Source organism: Aegilops tauschii, chromosome 5, assembly GCF_002575655.3.
Source record: "Aegilops tauschii subsp. strangulata cultivar AL8/78 chromosome 5, Aet v6.0, whole genome shotgun sequence".
Classification (NCBI taxonomy): domain Eukaryota; kingdom Viridiplantae; phylum Streptophyta; class Magnoliopsida; order Poales; family Poaceae; genus Aegilops; species Aegilops tauschii.
This window is the reverse complement of record NC_053039.3, coordinates 503,422,005-503,432,696: the sequence shown is the minus strand read 5'-3', so window position 1 is coordinate 503,432,696 and position 10,692 is coordinate 503,422,005. Positions and strand designations below refer to the sequence as shown.

The window sequence follows — 10,692 nt, the reverse complement described above, 5'->3', positions numbered from 1 at the left end:
AACTCAGAGCTTTACAAGGGTATTATTAGTTGACCATGAAACAGTGCATGTGGCAATTTGTGGTTGGCTATCAGTTGGAAAAGTGACCTCCCCCCCCCCCCCCCCCCCCCCCTTAAAATTCAGGAGAGAAGTTTAGTACTCCCTCAAAAAAGAATATAAGAGCGCGTTTAGATCACTAAAGTAGGCCGTAGTAAACCCGTAGGTTTAGCATTTTTGAAAAAAATCACCATTCACAATCCTCCTCACACTTTTTCATTTTTGAGCAAATCCTCACACTTGTTCTGACAGTCACGATCCTTGTCACACTAGTTACTGTGCAAGCAAGGATAAATAACTGGAGTCCGGTCTCAGCTCGCGCCACCGTGGGCCGGACGAGTCAACGCCACGAACCCACGCCTCCTTCTCCCTTCCCGCCACTATAAAATGCCGGCAACTGCTCGGTGCTCTGCTCTCCACGCCCGCCCCCCGTGCGCACACAGCAGAACGCAGAACGCCTCCTCTCAGCTTGGTGCGCGCGCTCCGGCCGGCGTAGACCAGAGAATGGAAGCGGCTCCAGTGGGGCCGGCCGCCGCCATGGACGTGGACAAGCTCACCTACGAGATCTTCTCCATCCTCGAGAGCAAGTTCCTGTTCGGCTACGACGACCCCAAGCTTCTCTTCGGCGGAGGCTCGCCGCATACGCCGGCAGCGTCTGGGAAGGCGACGCCCCCGCGGGCGCAGGCCGGTAAGGTGTGCATACTGTCGATCGACGGCGGTGGGCGCGCCGCCGACGGGCTGCTGGCCGGCGCGGCGCTGGTGAGGCTGGAGGCGTCCCTGCGGCGGCGCACTGGGGACCCCAAGGCCCGTCTGGCGGACTTCTTCGACGTGGCCGCGGGCTCCGGCGCCGGCGGCGTGCTGGCGGCCATGCTGGTGGCGCGCGGCAAGGACGACGCGCGGCCGCTCTACTCCGCCGAGGACGCGCTCGCGTTCCTCGTGCGCAGCCTCCGCCGCGGCTGGTCGTCGTCGTCCGGGAGCCTCCGCGCGCTGCTCCGTCGCCCGGCCGGCGGAGCCGCGTTCTGCAAGGTGTTCGGCGACCTGACGCTCCGTGACACGGCGCGGCCGGTGCTCGTCCCGTGCTACGACCTCGCCACGGGGGCGCCGTTCCTCTTCTCCCGCGCCGACGCCGTCGAGAAGCCGGCCTACGACTTCCGCCTGCGCGACGTGTGCGCGGCGACCTGCGCCGGGTCGGACCGCTCGTCCTCGGCGGTGGAGGTGTGGTCGTGCGACGGGTCGACCCGCATCGTGGCCGTGGGCGGCGGCGTGGCGCTCGGCAACCCCACGGCGGCGGCCATCACGCACGTGCTCAACAACAAGCGCGAGTTCCCGCTGGCCTCCGGCGTGGAGGACCTGCTGGTCATCTCCATCGGCAGCGGCGAGGGCGAGCAGCGCCCCGCCGTCGGCACCGGCGGCGCCTCGACGTCCGAGATCGTCAGGATCGCCGCCGAGGGCGTGTCCGACATGGTACGACGACAATACCAACGCACTAGGATTCTCTACCTTCGCTTGCAAGCGAGGTCCATTCTGCATGCATCTTGTTCTCCGTGCTCACTGCGAATCTTCCTCCGACTTTTTTCCGGCAGGTGGATCAAGCGGTGGCCATGGCGTTCGGACATAACAGGACAAGCAACTACACCCGCATCCAGGCGATGGGGTCGCCGCGGGGCGGCCGATGCGCGGCGGCGGCGGCGAAGGGGTGCGTGGCGGCGGAGGAGATGCTGTCGCAGAAGAACGTGGAGTCGGTGCTATTCCGCGGGAAGAAGCTCGCGGAGCAGACCAACGCGGAGAAGCTGGAGCGGTTCGCGCACGAGCTAGTCAAGGAGCACGACCGCCGCGTCGGCGCCGCCGCCCCCGCCGTCGTCAAGCAGCAGCCGGCGTCCGCGGCCGACAGTAACGCGCCGGCGTCGTACTCGAACCTGGTCAGCCAGATGTTCACCAGCATCTTGTAGGGCGTGTGCCGCTGTACGTGCCGATCGAATGAAACGTTCCGGCCGCATGTTCACTGGTAGTGTACTTTTTTTCCCCTCTTCTGTTTGCTGTTGCCTGCTGCCTTGCCTGGAGCTGGGTTTTGTAAATGAGGATGAGGATTAACAAAGTGTACTACCATGGTGCGTGCCGTGATCCGTAGGATACGCATGTCTCTCTGCTCCCCACCACCAGATTTTATTAGGATGCTAATGCGCGGCTGGTGATCGATCGAGTTGACTAAATGTGTCATAAAATAAGAATATGTTCCACCAGCACCACTAGCTGGTTTAGTGGAGCACATGAAAGATTGAAACAGCATAATCTAGTACTCCTACTTAAACTGGAATTTAAATTAATTAAAATCTAACAAAAAATTATTGCTAAAAATGATGGACATCTATTCAACAGTTGTTTGCAATTTTTTTGGAAAGGTGTGGCTGCTCCCGGGTGTACACACACCCCTTAGAGCATCTACAGCCGAATATGTCAAATATGGCCCCTCAAAAGCCCGCCGACGTGCCTGGGCACGTCCGCAGGCAATGTCCGGACACGTCTCAAATTTCAGTAGTTGCATCCGGACATCTTATACTAGATTCTTAAATCCATACAAGGACATGCAAACGGAATAAACCTACGTACTACGTCGATCACCTAGCTACTCATCGTCGGAGATGTCGACGATCTCCGTGCCCGACTCCGGCAGCATGGGCGGCAGCTGCAGCTCTGGCTGCTTTGCTCCGGCCTCCTTCGCCTCTATCTCTGTGTCGAGTTCGGTGAGGAGCGCGTCGGACGCCTGCTTCTGCCGGAGGAACGCCCGGTTGCCCTCCACATAGACCTCATCCTGGATGGACTCTAGGATGGCCTGCTGCTTCGCCATCTCCTCCGCCTCCGCCTGCTCCATGTTGAAGCCCAGCAGCTCATGTTCCTGCTGCTCCACCTCCATCGGAGCCAGCTCCTGTTCCTCCTCTTCCCTGGGCTGCTCCTCCTCCTCCTCCTCCTCCTCCTCCTCCTCCTCCGGAGAGTCCGGAGGCAGCCCGACAACGATGCGGGTGGCGCTCGCGGCTTGTCTTGCCCGGATCTCCTACTGGATCCCGTAGAGCGTGAGCATTGCGTAGTAGGTGATCTTGCTCTGGACCATGGCGGAGCGCCGGAGCATGGACAGAGCGCCGGAGCGGGAGAGGGAGGAGGTGGATGGTTTCGGACTGGCGACGCGGAGAGGGATAGGGGGAGGGGGATGGGCTAGGGTTGCGGGACGTCGGCCGGGTTAAATAGGCGTATTTGGTCTCGGGCGGCGAGCCGGAGCGGCACAACGCGGTGTTCACACCACGGCGATGGAGGAGGCCTCTGTCGGACCGCCGGATTTCCGGGCGAGTCCGCTTGAGACCCCTTCGCCAGTCCTACGTGGCGGGCGCCCCCAAATCCACCCCATTTTTGGGCTGCATATGAGGGGTGCCGGCCAGTCCGGGCGTTTGATGCTTTTTTAGGACTGTCTGGGTCGAAAAATCGTGATCGGCCAGTGATTGAGTGGCCCGCCCGGACGTATGAGACAGGCTTGAGGCGCCCGGCTGTAGATGCTCTTATCACAACCATCGGCTCATTTTTTTTGGTTACTTTCAGCCGATTTCATCCCTGCCCGTTCCATACGTTCGCCGCACGCGTCGCCCTGCTCAAGCCGCCGCATCCGCCGTGCTTCCGCCGCCCCCGTCCTGATTTCGTATTCAGCGAGTCTCTGGCCTCCGCACCTGCACCGATCAGGGACTCCCGTCCACCGACAACATTGCTTTTGCGTCGTCTTCGGTTCCAGGCCGCTCACGTCACGATTTGGCCTTGCCGCCGCTTACCGCGGCGCCCCCGGCTCGGCCTCGGACTTTGCCTACTCTCCCAAGTCCCATCACTGATGCAAAATGATTTTCCAGTTGCATCAAAATTAGTAAAACCGAAAGAGAAAAAAAAATCTAGCCAGATTTCTGCGGGCAATATGTTGCTCAGCACAAGGCAGCTAGCTGTTGTGGGCTTGCTTTTTTTTGCGAATCAAGAGCTTTATAACTCAATTAGGGGGGATTACACGGGAGCTGAATACAACTATGTGAGGATCCTCCCTCCTCCATGAACGAGATCTAGGTTTGGATATGGTTTAGCTGTCCTCCCAACCACCCACACAGCAATTCGAATTACAATCACGCACTCACGCACGAGCCAGGCCGGAGCCTCCCGTTCCTTCCTGTCCTCTACTGATGACGATGGGAAGTATTTAAACCCTCTCTACCGTTACACCCGCTTAGCGGGCCTAGTTTGGGCTTGCAAGCCACTGGGGAATTCTCTTGCTGTGGATGGGCCCGCATGCCGGCCCAGTGCTTGAGTTGCTCGCTTCCCGCGCCTCTCCTTGATCAGCTTCATCTTCAGTGTTGACGATCGGGCTGCTGACATCCCCCCGTTCTTGAAATCTGGCTTGTCCCCAAGCCGGCGCACGCGGGAATAACTGGCGCGGAACATCCTTGTCTTCCCAGGTTGGCTCAGTTTGTGGTTCACCACTCCATTCCACCAAGATCTGGACGATGGATCGGTTGTTCTTGCGCCACATGCGTTGTTGCAGTACGCGTACAGGAACTCGCAGTGCATGTTCAGGAGCAGGAAGTACTTTCTGGACCGTATACTTAGGAGAGATAAACTGCTTTAATTGTGAAACATGGAACACAAGATGTACCTTGCTGTCTTGAGGAAGATCTAGGCGATATGCCACTTCACCAATACGTTCCAACACTTGAAATGGCCCAAAGTATCGAAAGGATAACTTCTGGTTAGTCCTGGAAGCCACAGATTTGCTGCACATATGGTTGAAGTTTCAGAAAGACCATATCACCCGCAGCAAACACTCGGTCAGTTCTCTTCTTATCAGCTTGCATCTTCATTCTCTGCTGAGTACGCAGCAAATGTTGTCTGACAGAAGCTTGTACCACTGCCCTGGAATCAAGCCACTGTTGGACATCTTGTGGAGCTATAGTGTCTTGAGCTGTAACACCAAAGTACCTAGGTTCTTGGCCATACAGAACTGCAAATGGAGATTTCCCCAAGGAAGAATGCCAATTTGTATTGTACCAAAACTCACAGAGAGACAACCACTTGCTCCATTTCTTGGGATGAGCAGAAATAAAACACCTGAGAAAACACTCAATTTGTTGGTTCACTCTCTCAGTTTGACCATCTGTTTCTGGGTGGTAGGCAGTGCTCATATTGAGAGTAACTCCAGTCCTTTTTGTAAGGGTTTGCCAGAACTGACTGGTAAATACAGGATCTCTATCTGACACAACAAACAGGGGCATGGCATGCAATTTGTATATGTTATCCAGGAAAAGTTCAGCAATCCTAGGAGCATTGTAAGGATGTTTGACTGGAATAAAGTGACCATACTTAGTAAACTTATCAATGACTACCATTATGCAATCAAAATGATCAGAGGGAGGGAGGCCAGATATAAAATCCATGGTAACTGTTTCCCAGGCCTTGCTTGGAACAGGCAGAGGAGATAACAAACCAGGATAGTTGATCCTCTCAGGCTTAGCTTTCTGGCAGGTTACACAAGATTGCACAAAGTCCTTAATAAGAGTTTTCATCCCATACCACTTGAAAAGGGCATGAATTCTTTTGTAAGTCACAGGGAAACCAGAATGCCCACCAACTGGAGTAGCATGAAAAGCATTGCAAATCTTAGCTTGCAGTTGTACATCATTTCCTATCCATATGCAGTTTTTGTACCTGATTAATCCATTTACCAAAGTATAGGAAGGTTTGGACGCTGCGTCCACAGCCAATTGCTGTAACAACTCTTGAGCTTTAGGATCTTGTTGGTAGCTGTCCACAATTTCCTGCAACCAAGAGGGCTGAGAAGAAGAAATGGACATGACCTGGGAGGTAGGATGAGGTCTCCTAGATAAAGCATCTGCAGCAGAGTTATCTGTGCCCTTTTTGTACAAAATCTTATAATTGAGACCCAGGAGTTTAGTGAACACTTTCTGCTGCCAGGGTGTATGCAATCTTTGATCAGATAAATGAGTCAGGCTTTTCTGATCTGTTTTGATCACAAACTCTTGAAACTGCAAATAGGGCCTCCACTATTCCACTGCCAGAAGAATAGCTAGATATTCCTTTTCATAAACAGATAGTCCTCTGTTCTTTGGACCCAAAGCTCTGCTGACAAATGCAAGGGGATGCCCTTTTTGCATAAGTACTGCTCCTATACCAGTATCACAAGCATCAGTCTCCAGTACAAATGGCAAGGAAAAATCAGGGAGGCCAGGACAGGTGCTTGTACTAAGGCTTCCTTGAGAGTAACAAAAGCAGTTTCAGCAGCTGGAGTCCACACAAACAATGTCCCTTCCTTAATAGTTCAGTCAAGGGTTTACTAATCACACCATAGTTTCTTATGAATTTCCTGTAGTATCCAGTGAGACCCAAAAAACCCCTAATCTCTTTTACATTGACAGGAGTGGGCCAGTTCTGCACTGCTAGAATTTTGGAAGGGTCAGTAGAAACTCCCTTGTCACTAATAACATGACCCAAATAAGCAATCTGCTGCTGTGCAAAGGAACACTTTCTCAATTTGACCTTCCACTGCTTTTCTAGCAAGGTGCTGAGGACCTTTTCCACATGCAACAGATGTTCCTTCAAGGTTTTACTGAAAATCAGAATATCATCAAAAAATACCAGAACAAATTCCCTGAGTGCAGGTAGATCAGAATTCATAGCACCTTGGAATGTACCAGGAGCTTCAGACAATCCAAAACCCATGACCAGGAACTCATAATGACCTTCATGAGTTTGAAATGCAGTTTTAAATTTTTCTCCAGGGGCCATTCTGATTTGGTGATAACCTGCTCTTAAATCCAGTTTAGTAAACCAGCAAGCACCATGCAATTCATCCAGTAATTCATCTATCACAGGTATAGGATATTTTCCCTTCACTGTTATAGCATTTAAATGCCTGTAGTCCACTACCATGCGCCAGGTACCATCCTTCTTCTTGACCATCAGCACAGGAGAGGAAAAAGGGCTTTGACTGAGTCTGATCATACCATTTTTCAGCAACTCTTTTACTTGTTTTTCCATCTCTGTTTTCAAGTGGGGAGCCACTCTATAAGGTCTGGCAGCCACTGGTGTAGCACCTGGTATAAGTGGTATTGTATGGTCATACTGCCTCCTAGGTGGTAATCCTTTTGGTTCCTCAAACACAGAAGAGAATTTTTCCAACAATGCTTGTACTTCAGGAATGTGAGAACTGGGTTCCTTGTTATCTGTGTCAGCCATTTCCACACTCATAACTGTAAAAGTGCAATCATCAGGTAATACACCTTGTAATGTGACCCAATTTCCTTGAGACTGGAATGAAAACCATTTTTGATCCCTATCTATCACCATTGGACTATAGTTTGCTAGCCAATCAAGCCCCAAAAATCCATCATAGTTGCCTAACTGAAGAAATCTGAAGTCTGATTTGAATTCATTATTCTGACAAGACCAACTACATTGCTTCACTATCTGGGAGCAGTACAACTTAGCACCACCTGCCACTGTTACTGTTATAGGTTTGACCTCTTGTACATCTTGCAACAAGGCAGCTAAAGTTGAATTGAGGAAGGAGTGAGTGCTGCCCGAGTCCACCAAAAATGTGAGGACCTGGCCACAGACAGTAACTTGAAGTTTCATTGTCAATGGGGACGACTCAGCTGAACAGGCTGCTGCTGATAGAAGCATAAGGTTATCAAAGTCACTATCAGACGACTCCTGATAGAATGAAGCTGTGCTTTGGATATGTTCAATCATCTCCTGCACTATATGGAGTTGAACAAAAGATTTGCATTGGTGGTCCTTGGACCATTTCTCTCCATAGGTGAAACATAACCCTTTTGATTTCCTGTAGGTACGCAACGTGCTCCACTTATCCTCTGAAGGAACACCCTTGCTGTTCTCAACTGGCCTTCTGTCAGTAGCAACTGGAGCTCTCTAAACTGTCGAAGCTGTTGTCATTGTCTTCTTGAACTGAAACGGAGAGGAGTTTGTATCACTTAATTCTTCATGGAGCAAAGCTATGTCATAAGCTGTATCCAGATCTTGGGGTTTCTGCAGAGCAACTGACATCCTCACACCCGGCTTGAGGCCATCGATGAAACAAGTGGTATAGTACAAACTGTCAGGCACATCCTCATAAGCTGAAAGCTGGTCATACAGTTCTGCAAATCGTTCCACGTAATCTGACACTGTCGATTCCTGAGCGATTCTGAACATCTGTCTCACCAGGGTCTGATGTTGGCTGCGACCGAATCTGTTCAACAACAGCTGACAGAACTCTGCCCAGGACAAGTTCGGCGATCTGCGCTGTACTGCCTCGAGCCATCTAGCTGCTGCGCCGTCAAACTGAGACGTGGCGTAGGAAATCCACCTTGCTGTTGGCGTACCCCATAGCTTGAAACAGTCCTCGCAGCGCGATTGCCACAGTCGCGGATTTGAGCCATCGAAACACGGTAGTTCCACACGGGGAGCAGATTGGTACATGTCAGAGACGTCCGATGCAGCGAAATCTCGAGGGGAAAAATTTTCACGGGGAGAAACGGAATCGCGCGCACCTCTGACCGGAGGAGGCACATAAACCTGATGCGCCTTCCCCCGGTGAAACTTGTCGAAGCCAAGGGGATCTGCCGCTGTCGAATCGCGGCTGCCCCCAACTTCCTTGCTGGTCGGCGGGCTCGCCTGCTTGCACGGGACCTCCTCCTTGCCGCAGCGCTCGAGATCCGCACGGATTTGCTCGACGTCGAGGTTGAACTCGGACCTGGCGCCGTCGATTCGCTCCGTGACGAGGCCATCGAGCGCCATCGTCGTCTCCTTGAGCATTTTGCCGACAGACTTGATGATCTCCTCGCCGTGCGCCTTGAAGCGTTGATCCAGCACCTCGGCGAAGTCCGCACGAAACAGCTCCTGGATCTGCCGCCCCTCGGACGACAGCTTGTCCATGGCGGCGCTCCGCTGCTGGAGCTTGAAGCGCGTAGCGTGGACGTGGCTCGGGATCTCCGGGATCAGAAAGCTCTGAGTACCAGATGTGAGGATCCTCCCTCCTCCATGAACGAGATCTAGGTTTGGATATGGTTTAGCTGTCCTCCCAACCACCCACATAGCAATTCGAATTACAATCACGCACTCACGCACGAGCCAGGCCGGAGCCTCCCGTTCCTTCCTGTCCTCTACTGATGACGATGGGAAGTATTTAAACCCTCTCTACCGTTACACCCGCTTAGCGGGCCCAGTTTGGGCTTGCAAGCCACTGGGGAATTCTCTTGCTGCGGATGGGCCGGCCTGCCGGCCCAGTGCTTGAGTTGCTCGCTTCCCGGCCTCTCCTTGATCAGCTTCATCTTCAATGTTGACGATCGGGCTGCTGACAAACTAGCTAAGAAAGGAGGCATATAATTTATCCACAAACATCTCCTCCTCTCTTCCGTGGCTTGCTTTGCACACTGATGGGCCGCTTCATTGGCTTCCCTATGTACAAACACCAGACCACTGATGTGCAGTTGCGGGCTTGCTTGGAGGCGTAGTTGCTCACACATCAAGAGCCGAGAAGAGGCTTTAAAATTGTACGTGGCTCTCCACCACCTGCTTGCTCAGAACGGGACGAGAATCTAGTCTTGTCAAACCACAACATCCATCCATCCATCCATCCATCGCACGTACGTACGTACGTACGGCTGTCAAAAGTTTTCGTGCCAGTTCGTACGTTATGCATGAATGAATGCGTTGCCGAGCTTGGAGTCAGTGCACTATGTGGATTTCAGGTGTCACGCACCGACGCCGGTTGCCACTCCTGTCTCCTGCTGTCATGCTGCGAGTCCCAACTTCTTCGTCACCATGCATTGAGTTATATGCAGACAATGCCCACCTGATTCACTGTAAAAATCGCTAGTCAGGCCTCAGGGCTCACAGAGAGTTGACTGAAATTCGACAAAATTTCAGATCGCTGTGTACAAGCACAGTGTATACCAGCTAAATGCCCGTCGTAAATGTAAGATAGTAGGCGTGAGGGATACCATCTGATCAGAGTGCTAGTAGTTAATTAACCTGTTCTCCCCTTTTAACACGACGCCCGAGGCGCGCGTGTCCGTCCATGGACATAGGCGGCGATCTCCCTCGCGACGTGAGCGCCGCGACGTGGAGCCTGTGGAGAGCTGGATCGACCTCTGTTTACAGGCGCTTTATTATGGCTCGAGAGCTCGAGCTGATCCAGAGCCTGACTAAGGTGCATGCACGTCCTGTTGACGAGTGCATTAGATAGGCGCCATATATACTGTCTTTTACAGTTGTTTTCATCGTAACCCAGAGTTTGGCCGTCAATGGATTCAGAATAATTTACTCTGAATTGGCTGCAACATCACACAATTATGCATGTTGTTTAAAAAAAAAATCTGTAGTGCATCTTAGAGCAACTCCAATGGAGCGACCCAAACGAACGGCGCATTTGTCCGTTTTTGTCCGTTTGGGTCGGCCGCCCGCCCGGCGTCCGCCCAGTTTTGCATTTGGGTCGGCAATGCGCCCAACGCGCCGACCCATTTCATGTCCGCATTCAACTTTTAAATAAAAAAGACCCGCGGCCGATCATGCCAGCGGCCATGTCTCATGCCGGTACCATGCCAGCGCCGACATACAATG

At 52.6% G+C, this 10,692-nt stretch overlaps 1 protein-coding gene across 1 annotated transcript; it reads left to right on the top strand.

Annotated features, from left to right (window-relative positions):
• Positions 1–401: 401 nt before the first annotated feature.
• On the top strand, positions 402–2,166 carry LOC109759146 (patatin-like protein 3). Its single transcript, XM_020317979.4, has 2 exons — positions 402–1,500; positions 1,620–2,166. Exons 1-2 carry the CDS (start codon positions 424–426, stop codon positions 1,983–1,985), a joined length of 1,443 nt encoding a protein of 480 aa, XP_020173568.1. The 5' UTR covers positions 402–423; the 3' UTR covers positions 1,986–2,166.
• The last annotated feature ends 8,526 nt before the right edge of the window (positions 2,167–10,692 follow it).

Bases quoted from the DNA above. Each gene is read 5' to 3' on its own strand.
- LOC109759146 (XM_020317979.4), top strand. From the start codon at position 424: ATGCCGGCAACTGCTCGGTGCTCTGCTCTCCACGCCCGCCCCCCGTGC. The intron at 1,501-1,619 runs GTACGACGACAA...TTTTTCCGGCAG, and splicing joins CCGAGGGCGTGTCCGACATG to GTGGATCAAGCGGTGGCCAT.